The sequence below is a fragment of the Perca flavescens genome, chromosome 19 (genome assembly GCF_004354835.1).
Source record: "Perca flavescens isolate YP-PL-M2 chromosome 19, PFLA_1.0, whole genome shotgun sequence".
Classification (NCBI taxonomy): Eukaryota; Metazoa; Chordata; class Actinopteri; order Perciformes; family Percidae; genus Perca; species Perca flavescens.
This window is the reverse complement of record NC_041349.1, coordinates 29,292,007-29,318,445: the sequence shown is the minus strand read 5'-3', so window position 1 is coordinate 29,318,445 and position 26,439 is coordinate 29,292,007. Positions and strand designations below refer to the sequence as shown.

At 41.1% G+C, this 26,439-nt stretch overlaps 1 protein-coding gene across 1 annotated transcript in view; it reads left to right on the top strand.

Annotated features, from left to right (window-relative positions):
* The window catches only part of sh3tc1 (SH3 domain and tetratricopeptide repeats 1), a 33,345-nt gene extending 7,426 nt beyond the window's left edge, over positions 1-25,919 (top strand). The window contains exons 3-19 of the mRNA XM_028606194.1: positions 4,653-4,783; positions 6,460-6,565; positions 7,334-7,474; positions 8,566-8,764; positions 8,851-8,927; positions 9,482-9,677; positions 10,770-10,900; positions 12,550-12,588; positions 12,681-14,033; positions 14,894-15,034; positions 15,424-15,645; positions 16,240-16,420; positions 19,238-19,388; positions 20,371-20,493; positions 21,207-21,357; positions 22,311-22,507; positions 24,199-25,919. Of these exons, the coding sequence (XP_028461995.1) occupies positions 4,653-4,783; positions 6,460-6,565; positions 7,334-7,474; positions 8,566-8,764; positions 8,851-8,927; positions 9,482-9,677; positions 10,770-10,900; positions 12,550-12,588; positions 12,681-14,033; positions 14,894-15,034; positions 15,424-15,645; positions 16,240-16,420; positions 19,238-19,388; positions 20,371-20,493; positions 21,207-21,357; positions 22,311-22,507; positions 24,199-24,453 (3,794 nt within the window). The 3' untranslated portion in view covers positions 24,454-25,919. The remainder of the gene's footprint in view (positions 1-4,652; positions 4,784-6,459; positions 6,566-7,333; positions 7,475-8,565; positions 8,765-8,850; positions 8,928-9,481; positions 9,678-10,769; positions 10,901-12,549; positions 12,589-12,680; positions 14,034-14,893; positions 15,035-15,423; positions 15,646-16,239; positions 16,421-19,237; positions 19,389-20,370; positions 20,494-21,206; positions 21,358-22,310; positions 22,508-24,198) is intronic.
* The last annotated feature ends 520 nt before the right edge of the window (positions 25,920-26,439 follow it).

Below are 26,439 nucleotides of genomic sequence, written 5' to 3'. Positions count from 1 at the left end.
AACATTGAGATCATATATCGCAATAAACTCGCTTGCGCCACGCAGTTCAAAGTACGTATTACAGCTACAGTAGCCTTCATGCTTCCAAAAGCCGGTCTCTTGCTCTTTTCAATATCCTTTTTTTTCTGGGCGAAGAAGAAGACTCCTGTTCCTGAAATTTGGGTTTTGAATACATGTGGTCCTCCATGTTTCCTTCTTCAAACTTGCCGGGGCTGGGACGATACCCATTAGCAGCATTAGCAGCACCTGTGAGTTCATCATGTGACAGCGAAAACGCGAAAGGTGGAGCAGTATGTCCTCTATGTCCCTCACCGGCTAACGTATTTCAAGATGGCGCATGAATATGGAGCGTCTACCCCAGTTCATGCAAACGGCAAAAGAAATAATTTGAATTGATGGTGGAGGTAAATATTCATGATAAAGGACAAGTTTGTGAATGGGCAACACAGATTTTGATGATAGACATCTAAAAACATTACACACTGGACCTTTAAAATCGAACCCTAACATCCATCGAAACATGATTCATCACATTCCCCACATCACAATAATGCCAATTGTCAGAAATGTGGTGCATGTCAATTTTTAAAATGGTGTCAATAATGTTAATATCCTACTGTTCCTTGTATATTGAATGTGTAGCTGTTTTGTGCTTTCTGTCCTAAATTCCTTTAGCTAAAATGAGCATGTTAGGATGTAAAGGACAAACCTGTTTCAGACCCCTCTGCAAGTCAATTATTATTATAATTCTTTTTTTTATTGTATTTTATTGTAATGCAGGATCGTGGATATTGTTTTATTACACCAGTCAAGTGTTTTTACCACAGCAGCAGAAACTGCTCAGCTCATTTTCTTTTTTTTTTAGCAAACATTAACAGGAGAGGCAGTCTAACTGTCTCTGATGTTTGGAAAATAGCACATGACTCTACTCACGAAGATGTAGGCGGTCCCCAAATCCCCCAAAGTCGCCGTTGTTGTTACATAGACACCTTTATGTGATCTTTATCATGCAATGCAAAACTGACCAGAGGACAAACAGGGCTCTCCAGTTATTTAGTATGTCCCTTCATAAAGTTGATGCAAGAGACACAGTGATTTACAGTACCTTAAACATAATGTTTGCCTTTTAGTAAGAGATATTGTAAATGAGAAAAAAAAGAAGAAGTGATTTTTCAAGATATTTGATAAAAGAATGCCTAAAACGTTTATCGGTGTTTTTTGCCCCCAACGGTGCCTTCCAGGCAGCGCTACCTGGAAGGCACTGTTGGGAGGCACTGGTTATGGTTAGGGTTAGGTGCCTTGAAGGCAGTGGTTGCAGCGCTGCCTGGAAGGAGCAGTTCTGGACAAAAAACACCATTGAGCGCCTAAAACTCTTTACATTCTTTGGGAAAAACATGATAGTTGCCTAGGAAAACAATCCTCCTGTAGAGCCTACATCCTGTTTTTGTATCTAATTGTTCTCCAAAAAAAAAAGAAGACAAAAAATGTTGAGAGTTTTCACTTCTGACACCTGAAAAGAGGCAAAAATGTTCTGATGTTACTATTTTTAAGTTAGGCTACATAACACGAGTAGTATAGGGATCAGGGATCGACTGATACTGTTTTTTTTTCCAGGCCGATACCGATAGCGATTATTAGTAGTTTAGTTTAGTTTAGTTTAGTTTATTTGAGCAGTTATCATTCTGCTCAAAGGGAGAGGGCAGAAGCAAAAGAGCTTATAAGCGCCCCCCCCCCATAAAATAATACAATAAAATTTCTCATTATTAGTCAACATCATTAGTTCATGAAACCATTGACAGCATTGACAGTGAAAATTAAAATCTTTAAGTCAAAATAAAGATTTTGGAACGTTACAAACGCCGACACAAAACTTTGTTTAAATCCTTTAAGCGATTATTTAATAAATTAGAAACTTTGAACATAATCCCCAGTAACAGGTAGTCAGATAGTGTTGTGGGCGGGACATTAAGTTAGACTCAGTGGTGAGTGAAACCGAAGCAGAGGGACAGACACAGAGCTGTAGCCGAGCTAAAGAAGCACACTTTTTCATTGATTAACTTTATCGGTTGTTAGGCAAATCAAACACCAGAGATAATCTGCAAACTGTCTAAAAAGGGCCCGATAATCGGTCTATCCCTAACAGGGATTTGGCATAAAACAGCATTACTAATCTTGAAACCTATTTTTTAGTAGAGTTTTAACAGAATTAATATTTCCCCAGTAATTAGGGTTGTGTACCGAGAGCCGGTGCTAATATGGCACCAGTGCCTTATCGACCATTATCCACCGGACAGAATAGTAACGCAGATTGTGTGATGATGCCGCCTTCACACTAACACTTGAAATCAGCTCCATAACACGCAATGCGCCCCCAACTACACTGTTGAAAGCATCGGAAGCAAGTAGAAAAAAAATGGCAGAGAGACTAGAACGACTTCCGTCAGTGTCCGAATGTCCAATTCTCTATGATCTCTCATCTGAGGGCTATAGAGATATTTAAACAGAAAGGCTGCTGCGTGGAGATTGTTGCCCAGGATGTTGATATGTCAGGTCGAGCTCCAGTTTTCCACTCGCAGATCAGTCTGGCATCTTGAGGTAGAGAAAATTTGGAGCCGTTAGCCAAACGACCGGGCCAATCAGCGTTGGTTTTGAGGTGGGTTAGGTGGTGATAGACAGATGTTTATCCAATCAGCTAACCAGTATTATCAGACAGCGGTAGCCCTAATTCTGTTAGCCGCTCACTAATGCTTTTTTTCTCTTGGATCCTTCTTTTGGAATATGGTCCGGGAACCTGAAAGGGTGCCTTTTATTCCTAAATTCTCGTTACACAAACGGCAAATATCCTTTACCGACATGTTGCTTGCATGCTGAGCTAACGAGCTATGCTTTGCCTGCAGCAGCAGGGGCGGGCTTGTGGTTGTATTTTCATACGCTTCGTGGATCTGATTGGTTGATTTGGCCCGTCTATCACCAACATAGGAGATAGACAGATAGCTAACCAGTATTTCCGCCCCTTCCTAAAAGTTTCCCAACGGAAAGTTCCCAGATGGATATGCCGAGCAAATGCGAAGCGATCCATCTGGCGGAGTCAGGTTAATAGCCGGTATCCTATGCATTGTTTCTGCACGGAAGAACTTTCCTCATACTCCAAAATGAAGCGATTACATGACAACATATCGTTATGAAATCATTATTTATTTTATTAAAAGTTAAGAATTCTGATTTGTTTATCAGTACCATAGCAACGTTAACTTCCGCTCGGATCGTCGAATAGGAACCGTCTGTTGCCTGTCGTAGGAGTTCAACTTTTTTAACGCATCCGGATGACCAACGGACACGATTTGTTTTCGCACCGCACTCGTTTGCGTCGGGTCGGACCCATTCGCATGCGGCCAGAGAATCTCCATAGGAAATGAGTGACTTCCGGTCGTTTTGCAGCCGTATCTACTGTGCCAATGTGAAGGCGGCGTGATGCTCCGAAACGTTAACGGACGTTAGACGCATTGCTGCACGTGACGCTAGTTAATGTTACACTTGGCAGCAGTAACGTTAGCCTACCGTTAGCTCACATGTGTCAAACTCAAGTCCAAATCGAGCCCCTCACAGATTTTGATCAGGCCCGCATATCAATTTAGGTTCATGATACATTTGGGCCCACCAAGTTTTTGGAGCTTTCTCAATGTTTTTTTCTGAAGTTTTTGTCTCTTTTGCCGATGCTTTTGGCGCTTTTTTTTCCTGACGTTTTTGCCACTTTTTTCCAACGTATTTTGGCGCCTTTTCCGATGTTTTTTTCCCAATGTTGTTGTCGCTTTTTTCTTTAATGGCTACGTTACTTTTTTGGGGGCTTTATCTCGACCAAGCTGTAAGTGAGAAGACTATACTGTATGAGACACACAATCCAGTAAAAGATGTTTGACTTTTTCGATTAAATAAAAGCATGTGAATAAACTCAACATGTCTGGCGTTAGCTAGTAGCTGGATTTAACACGGTTAAAATGCTCGCCAGCCTCGTGGTGCATTCACACTTATTGTAAAATACTCTTTTCCCGTCTAGTGGTTGATTTTGTCGTTTACCAGCAATTTACTGGTGAAATAAGTTATTGTTATAATTATTGTTAATTGTAACATTACATTGTTACATTTTTAATAAATCATAACATTTTTAACCAAATGGCATTAGCAATAAACAAGCCATTCTTAAATGTTGCCGACTGTCGTTTTGTACTCCTTTAAAAAAAAAAAAAAAAAAAAATATATATATATATATATATATATATATATATATATATATATATATATATATAAATTTTGTAAAAGTGTTGTTTCAGGCACCGTTTTCAAAGTGTGGTTTTACCCCTGGTATTGGAAAATCTCCAAACCTTACCCAACCCTACCTGTAATAGAACTTTTGCTCCGTTGATTTGACAAAATTGAAGTTATTTTAAAACCGTAAAAGATTCGGGGCTCTGTAGAAAACATTCGGGGCTGGAGCCCCAGAAGCCACCCCCTCGCTCTGCCCCTGATGATGATGATAATAATAATAATAATAATAATAATGACAAGACCCTTAAATGTGGTTATAAAAGATCTGTGGCCAAGAGGTAATGTAGTGAGCGGATGATTTAACATGTGCCGGTGTGTTGTGTGTTCAGCTCTGCCAGTGCTGCTGGATGTGGTCCGGGGTCCGGAGCGGCATCCTGCCGACGAGCAGTCGCAGGAAATGCTGCGAGGGAAACTGCGCATTCTGCAGGCTGACAGCACCGAGGTCAACGCTCTGTTCACGGTACATCACACACACACACACACACACACACATACACACACAAGCACAGACACACACACCCCACACACACACGCACACATACACACACACCACACGTGAACAAACACACACAAATGTGCACACACACACACACACACACACACACACACACATTGAGCTGTACAAAGTCCAAAATTATGAATGAATCCGGTTGTTAAGTCTGTATGCTCAGTTTGCAGTTCTTTGTTCTCAGAATTCAAGCTTTAAGTTTAGTGATAAAAAGTGGTTATGTTTAGGTGTAACGGATATCCAAAAATATATCCTTTCAAAGTTACACATTGGTAGTTGTATCCTTCATAGAGAATAGAGGTTGTGGTCAACTTTGATTCACATCAGCAGTTGTGGAATCAAACTAAATACATTTACTCAGGTACTGTACTTAAGTACAAATTGCACTGCACATCAGGAAAAAAAGTATCTCATCATCCAGAGAAACTTGTTGCCACTCCTGCATAATCCACATATTTCATCTTTTCCTCTTATATGGCTAAATACACAACGTCCACGTGTCATGGACATTACTGGTTCATTGTGTTCATAGTGGCACTACATCCATTAGCTTAAAGACAAGATGTTACAAAGAGATTTAAAGAAATATGATACAACTTTTTCATGACCTGGCTCGAAGGTATGACAAAAGGTGCAGAACACACATGTTTGCTCAATTAAATCCAATTTATTGTAATAAACAAAGATAAACGTGAAATCAGTTAATCAGTAATGTGTGTAGTGTATGGATGTGTGTTGGTGTATCAAGGCTAGAAAGCAAAAGCAAACCAAACCAAGCAACCTTGAGTAGGGAAAGAGAAAGAATGACTGCGAAGGCACTCCTATTTATGGACATGTGAGCAATCAGTTGATCCAGGTCTTAAAGGAACACGCCGACTTATTGGGAATTTTGCTTATTCACCGTAACCCCCAGAGTTAGATAAGTCCCTTCTCATCTCCGTGCATGCTGTAAGGCTGTCTGATGGCCCCAGCGGCAGCAGCCCATCCCAGAAAATGCAGGTGAATGGTTCCAGCAATCCTACTGCGCCGAATTGTGACAAAAGTGACAATATAACGCCAACATGTTCCTATTTACATGTTGTGATTTATAGATTCACAGCGTGTACAAAAAAACAACGTAATATGAGACACAGCCCTCTTCTAAATGTAAACAAACCAGGAACTATATTCTCAGACATGCATGAAGCAAACCCAAGTAGCAGATGTAGCAGAGTTTCACCTTCTGAGAATAAAGTTCCTGGTTTGTTTAGGCTTAGAAGATGGCTGTGTCTCATGTTACATTGTTTTTTGTACACGCTGTGACTCTACAAATCACAACATGGAAATAGGAAAATGTTGGCGTTATTTTGTCACTTATTCGGAGCAGTAGGATTGCCTAGAGTTAGACAAGTCACCTACTTGTCTAACTCTGGGGGTTGCGGTGAATAAGAAAATTCCCAAAAAGTCAGCGTGTTCCTTTAAAGCCTAGGAGCCGTCAGAACTTGGAGGTGAAGCTTAAAAAAAAAAAAAAAAAAAAAACAAGACTATATTCACATACAGAAATATTTATTTAGAGAATTATGAGCTGCACACAAGAAAGTCAATATAGAAGTATCATTTATTAAACCTTTTATTTTCTCTGTCTACAGGAGCTGTCTACTCATCTCATCTCCATCAACAGTGAAGAAAAAGTCATTTTTGTGACATTTAAAACATTTGAAGAAATATGGAAGTTCACCACATATTACACATTAGGTAAGTATGGAATACAAAAAGTAGTTGTCAGTAACAATGAGACTGAAACTTTAAAGGTCCCATATCATGCTCTTTTTCAGGTTGTATGTATTTCGGGTTTCTACTAGAGCATGTTAACCTGCTTTAATGTTAAAAAAAATGCATTAATTTTCTCATACCGTCTGCCTGAATATACCTGTATTCTCCCTCTTTCTGAAATGCTCCATTTTAGGGCCTGTCTCTTTAAGCCCCCCTCCTGTAAAGCCCAGTCTGCTCTGATTGCTCAGCCTTTCTGGGTCTTCAGCATCTGCCCTCTCGGTGTCTCTGCACTGTCATTGCAGCCGGGGAATGACTGTAACGTCACTCTAGCGCCACTTTCTACCTACTGTATATATAGTATAGTTGTGACATCACAACTGTGCAGAAGTCCAGACGGCTTGTTTAAAGGCACAGTTTCTGAATACAGGCTGTGTATATTTCTCTGTGGATTGAGTGTTTTGGTTTTGATTAACTTTCACAGTATTTATATTAACCTTGTAAATCAAAAAAGTGAATTACAATATGGGACCTTTAAGTATTTGCAATAAGGCAAAAGTGCAAAAGATAATGATTATATAGTATATTTTTGTTGACTTGTGCAGGATGGAATGTAGGAATGTACTTTCTGAGCTATGGATAGGACTGCTACTTTACTAATGCTTCTGCCGTTGCTCCTGCTGCTGCTGCTGCTGGTAAAAATGATGCCAGTACAGTTTAGAGTTTTTAGTGTTCTCGCCTCCTCTCCTCCAGGTTTCCTGGGTCGCTGTATGGAGAATCTGTTGTTAGACCAGAAGTTTTGTCTCACTTCTTTGGAGGAGGACATCGCAATTGAGGTTTCCATTCAGGACGACACTCTTAACCTGATGTACAAGGGCATCCTCATGCAGGAAGGTATGAAGGAATTCAGTCTTGCAGAGTTGCTCTGCATATTAACAGCACCACCTGCTGGTAGTGATGTTCAAATGAAGCTTTATAAACTATTAGTTGTCTTTGTTGACCCATTATAAGTCAGGACTGTAACTGCACCTAAAGTATCACCAATAGTGTTGAATAGTGAAAAAATTAATAAAAAAAGATTTTATTTTTATTATTTCCATCTTTGCCCTCATTTCCTATTATATCGCTCACTGTCAATTACCTACTACAAGCAAATTAACATCATAACATAACAAATAGCATTATTTTACCACACATGCTGATATAGCCTTACATCTGAGTGGCAACACCATCCAAAGTTTTATTGGTGTGAGGCTAGTCTCAACAGCAGATTTTTTGTTAGGTTTATGCAGATCATAACATGCTTAATGCCAAATATTTACTGCATAGGCAGTTACTTTTTGCACCAATAATTACCATTAAAGCTTTATTGCGTAACTTTTTGCTATTTTTGAGCGTCCGTTGCATTCAAGCCATTGCCAAATGAGGTGCTACAAAGCTAATTAAGACTATCAGTTTCACACAACTCTCTCTGTATTTCTCAGTATGGCTATGTTCAGAAGATTGTGGTGTCCGGTGACTTTGGTGCGCAGAAGCTTGAGTGACGATAATGACCTCTTCTGAAGAGTCCATCATGTTTTTTTAATCCTCCGTGTCCTCCTTGGCTACTAGCAACTGCATGGAGGAGGAGGGGCGGTGTGTGCGTGCGTGATCACTGAATGCTTGTATCATGTGGACGCGCCGACAGTGTTGTTGTCATTTATTTATTACTCAGAATTCCTCATGGGGGAGACAGAAACTACAAACTATAGCTTCCAATGATGTTAATAATATGCAACTGAAATATAATCACAATAAAACACATGCTTGCTGACATTTCACATGCACACTCTCTCTCCCTCTCTCAAATTGCTTTATTGGCATTAATGTCAGGAAAACAATATTGCCAAAGCATCAAGGATAATACAATTCAATAATTATATAATAATATAATCTCTCTCTCTCTCTCTCTCTCTCTCTCTCTCTCTCTCTCTCTGCATCCTCAGGCTCATTGTTTGCTAGTTGCAGTACCAATCAGATGTTTGACAGCTCTACCTCCGGAGGGGACCTGTACCTAGAGCAAGGAGACATAGCCCATTTTGAGCCTCCGTTTCTGGGCTCAGGATGGACCGTCCTCTGCCTGACCGATGGAGCCCGAGGCACTGCACCCAAACCAGCTCTGGAGCCGGTCATCCCTTTTCATCAGTAAGTCCCATCCACACACAGGCCTGTATGGACTTACATACGATACCTGTGACTGTTCTCACTAATCTGATCTGATTCGTCCACAGATGGTTTCTCAAATCCTGTGCAGAGAGCATTTTAGTTGGTAATGGGAAACCTGCCTGTGACTTCACCCTGCAGTTTGGTAAGCAGGGCTGTGCAATTAAACAATAACAAAAACAATGTCAATGAGAAAAACAACTATTCTGCACATTCCGTTTTTGCAAGTACACTCTTATTCCGTCTTGTGTTACTGTATCAGACAATGAAAAGTTCACAATATGTACTAAACTTCAAAACAAACCTACTAACACTGATTTTCAAAAGATCCCGGACGAGCCCCCAAAATTGTTACGTCCCTATCATATCTAGGGTCGGAAGATGCTAACAATTACTTACTTACTTAAAGTTAAAAGTTAAAAGATAATTTATTGTTAAACTAAGAAAATATGAGTATGAACTTTGGCATTACATATTGATCTTTATATTGAGGGCTTATATTTAAATTGACACTGAAACTTAATTCAGCGCTTACACATGAACTAAAGAAAGTATGAGGGATGTAAACAACACCCAGTTGAATTCCCCCAGTGATATTTTATGGTCACTATGTACTAAAGAGCATTACAAACTTTATTGTTGTTAAGTTTTGGGATCTCTGGTCTCGTTTTATCCTCTTCTTACCTCTTCTCTGTTCAGCCAGAGGGACCTGTCTGGCGACAGTGGAGTATGATGCTGAGGGCCCAGATGAGCTGAGCGTGGCACCTGGTGATCGCATCATCATCGCGGGACTTCTGGGGTCTTGTTTTGATTGGTTCTTAGGGCGGAAGGAGGCGACAGGAGAAGTGGGTCTGGTCAAGACGAGCCTGGTGAAACCATCGGCCGACACTTACGAGTGAGTGCATAACCACGATAACTGTGTTAGCCATTTTAAAGGTCCCATGGCATGAACATTTCACTTTATGAGGTTTTTAACATTAATATGAGTTCCCCCAGCCTGCCTATCGTCCCCCCAGTGGCTAGAAATGGTGATAGGTGTAAACAGAGCCCTGGTTATCCTGCTCTGCCTTTGAGAAAATGAAAGCTCAGATGGGCCGATCTGGAATCTTCCCTATATGTGGTCATAAGGGGAAAGGTCACCTCCCCTTTCTCTGCTTTGCCCGCCCAGAGCATTTGGCCCACCTATGAGAAAGAGAGAGACATCATGGCTTGCAAACGAGCAAAGCATGGCAGTTGGTCAAGGCCACACCCCCACCCTCTACCTTGCCCTGCTTCTCTCCTCCTCATTAGCAGTTAAAGCTACAGACACAGAAATGGCACGTCCTAAGGAAAGCTCATTGTGGGACTGGCTAGTAGTGGCTGTATTTCTGCACCAAGGCTGAATTTCGGGAGAGAGAAATCAGATACAGTATTAGGGGACCACTAAGGCCTATATAAAAGCATCCAAAAAGCAGCATGTCATAGGACCTTTAACAAAACTAAATATTTTACAATATAATATTTGAAAATACTGTTTCAGTCAGGAACACTCTTGTCATAGATTTAACCATTTGTTGCAACAAATGGAAATACAGTTATACTTGGCAATGAAGGCTCTGTTCTAATGATGCTCCCTGGATCAGCCAAGCAGCATGCTAAGATGACACAGGGAGCACGCTGCTGAGACCCCCCTGTACACAAGAGTTGGCCCAATCCAAATATTAAAACAATTTCAGAGTTAAGTTATGATGACGCTCTAAACCAGGAAGGTGGAGGCTGGGGTGGTGGAGGCAAGCTTTGCCAGCAGCAGCAATGTGAGGCAGCATTGGAGTAGCAGGAAGCAGAGAGGAATAAGGAGACATTTAAATGGACCGCCCAATGTGAAAAATGGCTGTGATTGCTTGTGACTGGCGGGAATGCTAATTCAATAAGTGGGCATATGACTTCCGTGTCCCGCATGAACTAATGTGATGCTTAATTTCTTGTTCGATTCTTGTCCCCCTTTCAGCTCAGCAGATATTTTTTTGGACGGAGAGGAAGGGACATTCTTCAGTCTGCAAGAGGACAAAGTCATAGAGGAAATGATTGCCTCATTGAAGAAGAAATCTCAAAATGATACCGGTCAGAAATACAAACTAGGTGAGACTGAAAGGCTGCAGAAGGACTCACAAGTCTCATGGATTTATCCATAGTTGTGTCATGTGTACAAAGAATAAATAAGATATCAAAAATAGATGACAAAATCGGTTGTCATTGCCTATGAAAACCACCTGTTGGAGCATGTTTTGGCAGGATGCCATTGTATGTCAGTGCCTTCTTAAAAACACTTACAAACTAGAAGGGGCACCATGAGAGCGCAGAGCTCCGCCAAGGCTTGCCCTATGTTACAATGTTAATGCAGTGAGAATTTACCCAGTTAGGACCACATTTTTCAACACCACATGATTGCAGCACAAACCTCGCAACGTTACCAAAAGTGAAAAAAAAAATTGTGTATCTCCGTGACTTGAATTCACTCTAAATGTAATGGGTTCTTCTTTGGCCCATGCTACACCCTTCCACCAAGTTTCATGAAAATTGGGAAAGTAGTCTTTCTGTAGTCTCGCATTGCCAGACCTATCTCCACAGCGATGCGGAGGAAGGTCTGTCATCGCAAGTTTGCAACCAGTCCAATCGTTGTTAAGGGATCACCAAAGTCAGTCAAAGTTCATCCCCTGAGGACCATTAATGTCTGTACAGTATTCCATGGTAATCTATCCAGTAGTTATTGAGATATCACAGTTTGGACCAAAGTGGTGGACGGATGGACAGACTTGTAGACCACAATTAATATCCCTGGAGCCAAAAAATATTTATTATAGCATTTCCTGATCTGCCACTGCTAAGGTTAACATTTTGGTACAAAAACGACTTGTTAATGTTAGGGAACCTTCGTGGTCATCGTTTGAAAAAAACAAAGTTGACTATCAGTAGGAGACAGGAAACAAATATGGGTCTCTTGTGTTAGGTTTGTTGATCCAACCATCTACTCCACCCTACTCCCTACAAGGTTAGGTAGTGCTTTGTTCTAACAATTAGTGATGTCCAAATGATGCTTAGTGAAGCATTTTCGTTGTTTTCGGAGCCCAATTGATGGCCCTTTCTGTTAAAGGGTTGAAAGCACACTAAATTGCCATTCTTTGAGCCTTTTTTCAATAACCAAGAGCGCCGTCTAGTTGTGTCAATAAATACAACTAATGATTCATGAAGCTTTATTTGAACATTACTAGTAACAATTTGACACTACTAGTCAGAAAAGTCATAATTCACATGGCCACTAGAGGTCATTTTCTGGTAAAGAAACGACTGTTACTATCGTTTTTCTTGTGAGGACAATGTCAAAGAATCATCACTAGAACACTTTAAGCTGCGATCTAAATGGAGCAAAGTAGCTTGAATTAATACCATGCGTCTAAAGCTTACAGTATGAAGGACTTACACAGTGTTCAAATTGACATTAGCACTGCAATAAAAACACAGCTTGCTCATTCATTTCAATGAGGCACACGGGCTCCAATGTAAAAAGGTTGAACCTGTCTTTTGCTTATGGTAGTGTTAATGTCAGTCGGACTGTGTTCTAACTCAAATTTTATCTGCTCACTTCAAGTGCAGTCGATGCCTTAGATTCATGAGGGAAGCTTTGTAACGTGCTGGATCATTGTTTTCTAATTGATCTGAAGGGAATTGTTTGAATTATTCATTGTTTTAGGGGATTTTCTCATTCTATCCCTTGTCCTTTTTGTTCTCAGATATGATCAGCTACCAAGACTCTGACAAAAAAGCATCATGTAAGTATTGCCACCAACAGTTAATGACACGTAAATGTCCTCCTCTGTAGTTCATAATTTATTAATTTGTTCCTCTGATTATTCTTTTCAAGCAAGCAAAGTTGATACTCAGCAAGCTGACCTGAAGAGAAATATTCAGAGGATTCTTGATCAAGGAAAGGACTCTTCATCAGATTCCGTAGTGACCGTGAATGGGACTCTAGAGGACTCGGTCTGGCCTACAGAAGCAGAAAACCCAAGCCCTCCCTGTTTCACTGTTCAGCCAGTTGTAGAAGGAAACAACAACACTGAGAACTTCATTCCCCTCTTGTCTTTTTTGGAAGGACAAGACTACAAAATAGAGTTCGGCATCATGTATGGACTGAGTTCTGAACTCCTCGCCTCCTCCATATTTACCGGTCACTCCGATAAGGATGAGGTGATTGCCTTCCTGGGAGTTGCTAGGGAAACAGCCAGGAAGAAGCGACTCCTTTGGTCGCAGACTCGTTTGTGCTTCCTGCTGGGTAAACTCTGTGCTGGGAGGTTAAAGTTCAGCCAGGCTCGGGTTTACTTTGAGGAAGCCCTCAGTGTGCCACAAGAAGGCTTCACGGACCTTAGACTGTTGGCCAGCATCTACTCCAACCTAGTTGCCATATATCTTTTGCTGAAAAATACAGAAAGTTTCTTTGCTCTGACAGAGCGACTTGTTGCCTTGCTACTGGGAATCCCATACTGCCTGGGGTGCCTAGAGGACAACTCTGCTCTTAAATACATCCTCAAGAAAGCTGTTCTCTCTCACAACAAAATGGCAGAGGCCTGGGCTTGTCACCAATTGGCGAAGCACCACTGGACTCGTGCTGAAGGTGTACGAGTGGTTCCTTATCTTGAGAGACTACTTGTTCTTTGTGCCGAAGCTCAAAGAACATGGGGCATCTCTCCCAGTCATGAGTACCTCGCCCTGGGAAGGCTATACAGCGAACTCCAACTTCCCCATCTCAGTGTCAGTTCAGCCAGGAGAGCTTCTATGCAGCCCTCTGCTACACTGACTGACTGCCTTAGCAGCATGGGTATAGTTCTGGACAATGTCAACAGACTGTTTGGGATCACAGAACAGGAAGCCTCCATCCCACCTCAAGTGGCTCCATATTTATACCAAGCGCTCTTTTCTAACGAAGTCCAAGGTGGAGGAAGTGATCGATACCATGTTTTGAGCCATCGACTCACTGTTTGTCTCTGCCAACTCTTTTGCAAGCACAGGATGGTTGGACACGCCATCTGCCATATGCATACTCTCATCAACAACATTCCAACCTCACAGCGACTCCGCATCTCTGTCCCAGAAAGAAACAGTGCCCTCATCTGGCTGGCATGGCTTCACATTGACAATAATCAGCCACATGTTGCATTGGATATCCTGGACTCTGTCCTAGCTTCCATGCCAGAACACTGCACTACGCCTCAGGAAGGTCTGTGGATATCTATGACTTAATGTGTTAGAAATAACAGTTAGTAAGCTACTTACACTACTATGTTTTGGTTTAAAAAAACAAACATCTTTTGCTACGTTTACGCTTCGCGTCTGTACCACTTCAGCTTTTTCGAGCCCCTAAAACGAAGGCATTTGTAAACACTGCTGCCACCGGGGTTGCTTTGTAGTCTGGACGGGCACAAACGGAGACCTTTGGAAACGACGACGCACACCAGTCTTATCGGTTAGGTAGGCTTACATACCTTTCACGAACAGTTCCACCTCGTCGTCGGTCCAAGCTGATAAATACCTGCTCTTACTTTTCACTATTGTTGTTCTTTCTCCAAAGTATTTTCTGTATTTTCATCTTATAGATCCATGATTTTCAACTGCAGAGCAATGTTAGACAATCTGCTTCCTATTTACGAGCCCAGGGTATGAGAATGGTCATGTCAGACGTGTTAATATGGACGGAGATTAGTTCTGCTGCTGAACCAATACGCTTGTGTGGACGGTGACCGGTTTTGTGTCAAACGGCGTTTAAAAATGAAAACGTACTAGTGTGGATGTAGCATCAGAAGCCCTGGTGCAGGCAAATATTTGCAGGAAGCAAGTAGCCACAGGAACTAAAGTCATGTCCAATTTCAGCATTCCTGAACTGTGTTTCCATTACATTTGACTAACCTCAGACAGATGCAACCTGTCAGTTATTAATGTTAGTTTGCAGAGCTACTTCCTGGTTCAACGTGTAATGTTTTGGGCCTCTGGGATTATTTGGACTCTGAACTGAAAAAAAAAATAGCCAACTTTATTCTATTACAACTCAGTTAAAGTTAATGTGTTTAATTTAACACAAAGGTGTGGTCCTCAACATGCGTGGCGTGGCACTTCGGTGCATGGGCGACCTCCGGAGGGCAGCAGAGAGTTACCAGGCTGCTGTGGACATTTGCCAAGAGTATGAGGACATGCCAAACTGGGCTGTAGCTCAGGCTAACCTTGGTAAGATATGCTTCTCAACAGAGCTGGCACTAACCAATTTGGTGCCCAAAGCAAGATTTTGCTTTTTTTGCCGTTTACGTCGGGTATTTAATGTTGTTGTAATTGTTGTTTTTCACAACATTTGTCAATTTTTTTCTGAGGTTTTAGTCACTTTTTTCAATGTTTTTGTCGTTTGTTTTTTCTTCGTTTTTTTTTTTGCCTTTTTCAACATTTTTTTCTTATTGAAAGTTTTTGACATTTTTTTTGCTTTTTTTTCAAAGTTTTTGTTGCTTTTTCCAACATTTATGTCGTTTTTTTAAAACATTTATGCCATTTTTTTTTCAACGCATTCTTCTTTCAATGGACTCCAGGTCTGAGAGATGACTCTGTGCTTCTTCTTCCTCATGAAGGGCTGTTATGTCTGAAGGCCGGAGCCAAAGGACTGGCGCAGAGACACCTGACTGAGGCCGTGCAGCTCTTCTCTGAGCTGAATGAAAAAGGTCACGAGGCAAACTTCATCCCAGTGCTGCTGGAGCTGGGGCAGCACTATGTGAAGCAACAGCAGCTGGACTTTGGCAAAGGATGCTACGAATGGGCTCTGCTGCTCGCTATCAGTGCCGACCTGTTAGACTGTAAGTATGGAAGTCACCAGTTGTGAAATGTAACTAACTACATTTACTCAAGTACTGTACTTAAGTACAAATGTTGAGGTACTTGTTCTTTACTTGAGTCTTTTCGTTTCATGCCACTTTCTACTTCTACTCCGCTACATTTCAGAGAGAAATATTGTACTTTTTACTCAACTTCATTAATCTGACAGCTTTAGTTACTAGTTACTTTACACATTAACATTTTTGACACACAACACACATGCAGTTTATAAAATCTGATGTTTTATTCTAAAGTAAACTAGCCAATGGCCTACAAGTCCAGCTGAAATGATTAGGCCATTAAACACACAACTGTTTGTTTCCAGTTTCTACAATGTGAGGATTTTTCTTTACTTTCAATACTTTAAGTACATTTTCCTGATGAGACTTACATACTTTTACTTAAGTAACATTTTTAATGCAGGACTTTTACTTGTGACATAGTATATTTACTGTGTGATATTAGTACTTTTACTTACTAAGTAAAGGATCTGAATATTTCTTCCACCACCGTTCACCCATTGTATCGTGTGCTATTTTTCCAATGAACTGAACTGCACTGTCACTCATTGCCAGGCCAACTGACTGCAACCAAACAGCTGAGCCGTCTCTATGGGTGTGAGAGTCCAGAGCAGGCCCAGTGTATCATCTACAGCCAGCACCAGGTCCAGCTGCTGAGACACACAGGAGACAGAGGACAGGAGGGAGACGCACTGGTAGCCATCAGCCAGCTCTACCTCACCCTGGTCACAGAGAGGTGTGTCTGTCTGTCTGTTTGTCTGTCTGTCTGCCTGCCTGCCTGCCTTGCTGTCTGTCTGTGTCTGTCTGTCTCTGTGTGTGTGTATGTGTGTGTGTGTGTGTCTGTGTCTGTGTCTGTCTGTCCATCTGTAGCTAAAAATTGTCCGATATAACATTTACCTTTGCTCTGTCAAAGATGGCCTTTTTAATTAAAAAAGAAGTGTAAGCATTAAAGCCACTTCTTTTTAGCAGAACAACAAATTGTGTGCCTTGTCTTCTGAAGCAGGGCTATAATAGTAAACTAAAAATAAAATGAAAATAAGCAGTGAAAAATATTTTTAGTAAACTGAAACTAAATAAAAACTAAAACCTTCAAAATACACTAAACAGAAACTGTATTGCCAGGTTAAAGGTGCTCTAAGCGATGTCTCGCGTTTTTTAGGCTACAACATTTTTTGTCATGTTTCGACCGGTGTGGCAGTTCGCTGAGGCATCGCGTCGCTCGCTGTGGCCGATCCAACCACTTTTTATTGCCTTCCCCTCAGCAAACCCCCGGCTAGTGCCCTCTTCTGCAGTACGGACGAACGCCAGTTGCCCGTCAGCGGGGCGGATGTTTTGACCTATACTAAAAAGGAGTTTAGTATAGGGAAATGCACTCCCACTGGGCTGCTACTCGCCAAAATATATTACTCATATTTATACACAAAAAACATTTTACTACATTTTACAAAATTTATCAAAAGGGACGCACTATATGTACTTCACTATCCTTGTAAGGTAATGTAGGAAACACTTCACAAATAACGTTACAGTAATGAACTTAATGAACTCTACAGCTCGTGTGCTGTGTATGGCCACACACGTGCCTTAAAGACGCACACACACACAGCTGCATGCACCCGTCAAGGCCGCAGCTCCTGCCTGTGCTCCTCTTATCTGTCTAGGTGCTTTCCTACACTCTTCACATTTGCTCAATGAGAGCTCTTTCTGTCATAAAATGCAAGAACAGATCAGTATGTAAGCAAAAGACAGATTAATATATGAGCAAAAACAGATTAATATATAAGCAAGATATATGTTATTTTTTGGGGGTTTCAACACACACACTCTAAGCAATGATATAGTTTGCTTCTCAAAACACATCTATCTAAGTGATTATATAGTTATCCTGGTAATACTGATAACGTTATATATGTTGTAAAGCAAGGAATGACATAGATTCTGCCATTTCTTTGTTTTTGGGTTTTCATCTGGCCTCGAGGACAACAGTCACATACAGCAAACATCTCCTCATTATCCGCTAGCTGCCTGTCCCCTGAACACACTGTAAAAAACCTGCAGTCCCTGTAGACAGCCAAGGCTCCACAAACGCCAACAAAAACAAACTGCGCCAACCTGCACCACCAAACATAAGTGTTCCAGCCAATAACTGACAAGAAGGAGCTGGTTTAGCAATCACCGCAGCAGCGTTGGCACGTAGGCTACTTCCACAATGCGCGTTCATGACTGTTTCAGGAAGCACGGAAGGGAGGGGGAGGAGACGGGATGAGGACGAGGGAGGGGCGAGTTAGCCTCCATTTTGTTTGACAATACTTTGAACGTCAATAAGCAGTAACGTCACCCAACATCGCTTAAAGCACCTTTAAAAAAACTACGTTTTTTACAGAAATGGAACGGAGTTGACATTCCAGCAGATGGCACTGTGCCGCAACTGCATCACATCGGACTCCAAAGTACTGTAACACAAAGGTTAAACATTAAACACCATGGCCATTCCTACACAGTTCTCTAACCATGTATTCTGTATGTATATGTACCTTAGCTACGACATTAGACCTGGCCCTAACAAAAAAAACTCAAACTAAATATATAAAAACTAAAACTAAATCTTTCTGAAATACTAAAACTAGCAAACACACTCTGAAAACTAACTACAACTAAAATGAAATAACATAACACTACAATAACCTTGTTCTGAAGTGGGACAAATATGTAACACTGTTAGAAATGAAAATGCAGCCATTTTGAAAATGAAATCACCTCACCTGTTAGTTCGAAGGTGTGAATGATTCAATTCGATTTTATTTATAGTATCAAATCATAAGAGTTATCTCAAGACACTTTACAGATAGAGTAGGTCTAGACCACACTGTAATTTACAAAGGCCCAACAATTCCCCCCAAGAACAAGCATTTGGTGGCAACAGTGGCGAGGAAAAACTTTGGACAAACCCAGGAATTTGGTGGGCGGCCATCTACTGCTGCCGGTTGGGACACAGAGACACTGATACAGATATAGAGAAATATGATTCATTCGTTCATAGGGCTGGGTATCGTTGAAAAATCTTCGATACCCAGATTATTTTTTGGGGCTTTTCCCTTTATTAGAAAGTGGATAGATATGAAAGGGGGAGAGAGATGGTGGATGATACGCAGCAAAGGGCAGCAGGTCAGATTCGGACCTGCGCCGCTGCAGGACTCATGGGGCACACGCTTTTACTGGGTGAGCTAGAGGCCACCCCCAGCACAAATCTTTTTAATTATTTTTCTCTGTGCGTAGCGTAGAGTTTTTCCTGCGTGTCTCTACGACCAGAATTATTAGATCTTGCTTGAACATGCTGCGTGCTGATTGGCTCACTGACGCTGATGGAGATTTACTCCTTAGGTATTGAAATAGGGTATTGAATAACAAGCCATTTTTCGATACTCGATACTAAGGAGGGAATTTGTTCAGTGCCTAAAAACTATTGAATACAGTACCCAAGCTCTAGTCATTCATAATGATAGGTTTAAAGTTTGGAGCAACCGGACTAATCTAAGTTTTTGAATGTTTTCAGGGCGTACAGGGCCGCTCTCGACTTCACCAAGACCAGTTTGGGTATTTTCATCGACCTGGGCTGCAGGGAGAAGGAGGCATGGGGCTGGCTGCAAGCTGGGAAGATCTACCACCTGCTGGACCAGACGGAACTGGTGGACCTTTACATTCAGGTCTGACAGCAGCTGTGTAGCTACGAAACTTTTTAAAACTCCACTGTGATCTGTGTTAAGTGTCAATGTGTCAATGTATTGTGAATACACAATCCGTCCCTTTTCTGGTAGGCTTTTATTTTGAAAAATCAGCAGGGAGTGTTGAGTGTTATTAATTACTGTAAAATTAAATGATTTATCAGTGACTGAAAAATAATTTAGCTTTCATGCCAGAATTAACTAATTGCAGTTAGCAATAACCATAGACTGTATATAAAGATTGAATTCAGTTCAATTTTATTTATAGTATCAAATCATAACAAGAGTTATCTCGAGACAATTTACAGATAGAGTAGGTCTAGACCACACTCTATAATTTCCAAAGCCCCAACAATTCAAAGATGGATCCCACTGTACAAAAGTGAAGCCAAAATACTGACACTGACATCTTGTGATTTTGGAGCCAGAGTCTGCGTGGTAGTGATCGGTGCGGTGGATCGGCGGTATCGAAGTCCCACCCATACACCCGCCCAAGCAAATCACAAGTCAATCACAGCTGTCAATCATGACATTTCACCCCATTTTCATATAGCATCTAAATAACTAATGATACATGACCTACACTGCAGCCAGCCACCAGAGGGCGAGCCAGATGTTTTGGCTTCATTTCCACAGTCTATGCAACAACCCCTGTTAATAACTAATTACATATTTAGTGACTGAAAACAGTATTTGTGTTAAAAAGAGACACAGAGTGGTGAGTAGGACTCTGAACTGTTTCTGTACTGAAATGAGTGAAATTATAATGAGAGCCATTATGGTACAAATAATTCCACCCCAAACACTAGAATAATACATTTTATCAAAAGATGAACAGAGGACTTTTGTGTTTTTAGTACCCTCTCTGGCCACAGGACCTACAGCAGCTGCTTGGTTGGCTTTAGTTTATTGCTGACTTTGACAGGTAAACTAAAACTGTATTTTTCGTTGTTGTCGTTTTCAGGCAGCTCAGGATGTTGCTCTGAGTACAGGAGACACCAAGTTCATCCTGAAGCTTCTGGAAGCTGCAGGCGACATTTTCTTCAACAGCAACCACGACAGGGACAAAGCTATCACCTTCTACAGGGTATAGTCTGAATAAAACACTGAACAGTATACATATATATAGATATGCTATATATACCCTTTATAATTATCTCAGTTAGTTCTGATGTAAGTTCAGACTATTTATCAATGTTTTTAGAAAAAAATTTCAGCCATTACAGTAAATGCAGGGTTGGTAATGTTGAAAAGCTAGCAAGATAAGAAAGTAGCATCTCCTCTGGGCTCCGTCTAACCCCTCCCCCTGCCCTTGGGGCTGGAACAGGAAAAGGACAGCAATTTTACTCCAAGTCCGATTCACCGGTAAGTATACATGTACTGAATGTTAAAACAAACATGACTGCTATAGCAATGCGGCAATTATGTGCATTGAGCTCAGGCTCTCAAGCGGGAGGGGTAGAATACGGGCAGCGAGGCAAGGAGGCATTTCGTTGGTTCTTTTTCCAAGCGGACTGCGAGGCAGTGATTGGTGGGTGTTTTTACAGGATTACAGCAGCTACAGATGACAGATCTTTTTCACTTTCGAGCCTAGGAGTTATGTATGGCTCTCGGGGTGTAAAGACCATTTCAAACAAGTTATAACAAAATGAATATTTAAATACTTACCAACCCTGCCTTTAAGCAACCTTAGGCCTTTCGTGGTGTTACAGTATTAATATTATTGTTAGGAATGATGCTGGAGTCATCCTTTAAGCCTCTTGTAATATCCTGTGTATCTCTGTGTATCCCATCATGTAGGATCGTGCTCTGCCCATCGCTGTGAAGAGCAGCAGTGTGCGTTCCAGGCTGAGGTTGTGTAATAAGTTGACTGATCTGATGCTCAGTCTCAAGCTGTATGGGGAAGCTGTGGAGTTTGCTCAGACTGCGCTGGACATCAGTATCACTCTGGGTACGGAAAACCTGCAACACAAAGTTTAGAATTTTTAAATTGTTATTTTAGATTGTAAATTATGGTTGTTTGCACTTTGTTATCTGTAAAAAAGACCTACTTAGAAGTATTAAAGGTCTCATATCATGCTACTAGAACATGCTTAGATGCTTTAATGTTCAAAAAACAGCTAATTATAGAGCTTTGCCAGTAGGGCTGCCCCATCTTAGTCGATAAGTCGACTTATCGGTCGTTTTGGTCTAAGTTGACTAAGATTTCTTTCTAATGCTTTTTTATGCTGAATAACTTATTTCCAAGAAACATATGAGCACATTTGTGGTAAACACAATATTTAAAGTGGTGCTTTTGCATAATTGTGTGGAGAAACATATGATAAATGGACTGCATTTAAATTGCGCTTTTCTAGTCTTAACAACCACTCAAAGCGCACAGATCTGTCGATTAAATAAAATAATTGATCAGTCGACAAAATGATATGAGTGTAAGTCGACTAAGAATTTTTTTAAGTCAAGGACTGCCCTCATTGCCAGTCCTGGAGCTTAAAGTGTAAAGTCTATCTTCCTGGTAGCGAAAAGAAAATCTAAAGCGTTCAATCATAAAATATGTTCAACAGGTTAAATGGCAATTCATAAAATAGACTGACAGATGTGATATCTTATGCAACAGGAAAGTTCATGAGTGGTTCATCCTTTGGGGACCATGGATGTGCTCAGCAAATTTCATGCCGATTACATTTATTTTCTTGTGTGAAAGTATGAAATTTGATGAGCACAGCCATTAGAAATCTTCCTCTGGGTAAATATCATTATGAAATGTCATCGTATTCTGGCCAACAGTTGTTGGCATTTGTTGCTCTGATCCAAAGCGGTACACAGGCAAGCTGATGACTAAACTGAAGTCATGTGCTATAACTGAATAACTGTGTCTCCCTTTGTGTTTGGTTGTACATACAGGTGAGCGTCTGAATGAGCGAGTGGCTTACCATCGACTGGGCTCTCTGTACCACAGTCTGGACCAGTATGAACTGGCTGAACATCATTACCTGAAAACCTTGACCCTCTGTCCAACAACTCTGCAGTTTGATGAGGAAACACTGTACTATGTTCGGGTGTACCAGACGCTGGGGGACATCATATTCAATGACCTGAAGGTAAGGGATTATATAATAGATACGTATCTGGAGTTTACTACTAGAACTTAGACAATGCGACACACGCAGATTCCATCGTCCATAGGTAATGCCCACCTTAAAGCCCCAGATATCTTATGATATCAGTTGAAAATAGTCTCGCTTGAGCTTCTTTACATTTCATTTTGGATCTTTGCCAATATGTGACCGTTCTCATTTGTAATTTTGACTTGGATCGGAGCTCTATTGGATGTTCTAGCTCGTTTCCACAGGAGGAACCATGGTCTAAATATAGTTACTCAGCCATGGTTCCCCAAAAATAACCTGCTTTGGGGTTTGTACTTTCTGATGGCCAACGGATAGGGCGCTTTAGGTGCCGAATGTTTCTAGCTAGTTGAACATAAACGTGTTTGCAGCTTCATTTACACAGTAAGAATGAATGCAAAAAGGGGTTATTCTAGTTCCTAGTTTAGTTCCTGAGATTAAATTAAACTACATTTTGCTGACGCTCTGATCCAAAGGGACTTCCGTTCACATACCGATGGCACAGCATCGGGAGCAATTTGGCGTTGAGTGTCTTGCCCAAGGACACTTCGACATGTAGACTGCAGGGGCTAGGGATCAAAACACAGACCTTCCAATTGGTAGATGACTGCTCTTCCACCTGAGCCACGGCAGATTAGTTCATGTGGCTCCTTAGTACCTGGGGCTATTGTCTTGTTAGCTTGCAAGCTGGTCACCAATAAACCCAAGAGTCACTTGTTTGTTTTCAGAGTTATGACATACTTAGCACAAAGTAGCTGCGGCTCCATTTTTTATCCCATTACCTGGAGATAACAAGTTAATTACTTTGCTTTCTTGGGATATAAAATAGTTTCCTCAGGTGGAGAAAACAAATCGTTGGAATGCTGCATGGACAACAGACACAAAAATGCCCAAAGTGTGCCACCGCATTCTCTTTGCACTGGGCACAATGTGTGACTCACAAAATTTTAGCTCATGTCTAGCGAAATTCAGGTAATCTGCCAAAGGTGGGACATCATTCTTTTGCAAGTCCCATGTACTGTATGTGTTAAATCTTGGCTATTATGTCCTTATTTAAGCTCCAAGTCAAAACACTCAAGTCCCAAGCATCTTTCAGGAAATACAATGACTTATGACCTCATGCTATGTGAGTTGAGACAGTGGTACTCAGGTCTCCAACCATAACCATTACTTTCCAGGCAGAGGAGTACTTCAGCTCTGTGCCTTCTTCAGGGAATTTAGGCCAAACTCTCCTCAGTTGTGAATTCATTAAATGCTCCTGTGTAATTCATCAAGGTCCAATGAACCTTCTTCACGTTTGTGAAATGAGTTGTGCTGCTCCTGAGTTTTTCCTTAACAATAGTCTATATCCTTTCTGTGGCACGACTAAAACAACTTTTGAACGTACACATGTTCCACCAAAACAAGTTCCTTCCCGAGCCTATTTTGCAGCGGCACAGCGGCTTTTCGCCGGTGCTTAGCACCGCCCAAGACGATTGTGATTGGTTTAAAGAAAGGCCAATAAACCAGAGCACGATTTCCTTCCAACCTCCAAATGCTATGTGGAGTAACCAGACTCTCCTCCAGCGCGTTTTGGAGGAGAGTCTGGCAAAGCGAAACTACCTTGACAATGACCAATGTGATTACATAACACTTTGTGAAGTGGTGGTACATTTTTCTCTCTACAGGACCCATTTGACGCTGCAGGCTACTACCACCTGGCTCTGGCTGCAGCCATGGATCTGGGCAACAAGAGGTCTCAGCTGCAGCTGTGCACCCGCCTCGCCACCATCTACCACAACTTCCTAATAGACCGGGAGCTCTCTCTCTTCTTTTACCAGAAGGCTAGAGCATTTGCTGCAGAGCTGAACGTGAGGAGGATTAATATCTCACCGGATCAGCAGTGTAGCAGCACCGCACAGTACAAGACCACCGGACAATAGGAAAGGCACTTTGGGAAGTCAAGTCTTTGTTTTACAAAGAAATTAAACTTTTGCAAAGTAAAACAAAAACTTCAGCAGATGAGTGAATGAAAGTTTTTTTGGTACTGAAGTTTCCTGAGAAGCCTTATGAATATTCTGCATTAAGACTGCGGCAACAGATTTACAGTGACGGTTCTAGAGGAGGGCAAGGGGGGCAGAGCCCCAGTAGTATTAAGCCTGTTAAGCTTTTGGACACTAACTGTGGCAAATTCGATCTCGGCCAACATTGCTCTTTAAAAGGCTCTTTTTTAAAGCTTGTGAAGATAGTGGTATCATATGAAACTAGATTATCCATGGAATCCTTGGTACCAACCATGACATGTTAGTTTGTCGAAGAGGGGGCTAAATAATGCCCTAAAGTTTGGCGTTGGGGAGGGAAAAATTGGCATGGCCATTTTCTAAGGGGTCCCTTGGCCTCTCATCTCAAAATATCTGAATCAAAATGGGTTCTGTGGGTACCCACGAGTCGTCTATTTACAGACATGCCCACCTTATGCTAATCCCATGCAGTTTGAGGCAAGAAACATGAAAAATTGTGTATTTGTAAATGTCTGCATACTGGGGCCACCATTTTTCTTAATTAATTCTTGAATGGTCAAAAGTGGTTACATTTTGCACTAAATCTGTGTAACATTTTGCACTAAATCTGTGTGACATTTTGCACTAAATCTGTGTAACATTTTGCACCAAATCTGTGTAACATTTTGCACCAAATCTATGTAACAAATTGTATCAACCCCAAAATGCTGCAACAACTCATGAGACATAATAGAGCGTTTAAATGGGCATCATATACTTTTATCATCATGTTTAAAGCCCTTATACACTCAATCAAAAATACAATGTTCATTACAGATTTATGACTAGAAAAACTTGCTAAGCTGCATCTAAAATGAATCTTCAGGTTCCCAGCTTTCAGATGATGTAATCACTTCTATGTGGCATACTGTATAGGCTACTGTTGACCTGCTATCTTCCTTAAAGGATCTCCTTTCCTCCCCTAAAAAAGACAAAATGGGTCTCTAAGGGATAATATATTTGGTATACAAATTGCATGTAGCCCCGGCTACACACATTGACGCACACACATCTAAAAGTAATTTAAGACTTTGTTTCGCCAAGGCAGAAGAGTAAAAAAAGTATGATTGATATGTGTATCTTTCAGAAATGTTGCATTTATAATTTACCAGGAGCTGATTAATTAACAGTGTGTGGAGTTTTTTTGTTATGATATATTTTGTAGCTGCAGCGATGGAATTAGAGTGTAAAAGCAACAACCCTATCAGAAATCAAATCAACAGGACTTTGACACTGTTGCCAATAAAGAACAATACGAGTATTTCCCCAGTTGTCTGTAGTAGTCCTTCTCTGTCTCAGCATGTACCAGTGGCAAGAAAAAGTATGTGAACCTTTTGGAATTTCATTGTTTTCTGAATAAATGTGTCATTAAATGTGGTCTGATCGTCATTTAAGTCAAGGGTATTGACAAATTTAATGTGTCTGAAATAATAACACCATTCTTTTTTGATCTTTCATGTCTTTATTGAGAACAACCAAAGAAACCTCATAGTGCTTGTGGAAAAAGTATGTGAACCGTTGAGTTAATGACCTCAAAAAAGCTAATTGGAGCCAGCTTTTAGCACACCTGGAGTCTCGTTAAGATGAGTTTGGAGGTGTGGACTACATCTACTTTGATAAAAAAAAAACTCAATCTATTGGAGAAGAACAAGAAGAACACGCTTATGTGAGTCATGCCTCGCCAAAAAGAGCTTTCAGAGGATCTTCGATCAAGAATTGTTGATTTACATAAAGCTGGCAAGGGTTACAAAGTTATTTCAAAGACTTTAGAAATTCACCAGTCACCAACCAAAATGACACCAAGAGCACAACAATGACTCACCAATGAGGTCAAGAAACAATCCCGAATGACAGCCAAAGATTTGAAGG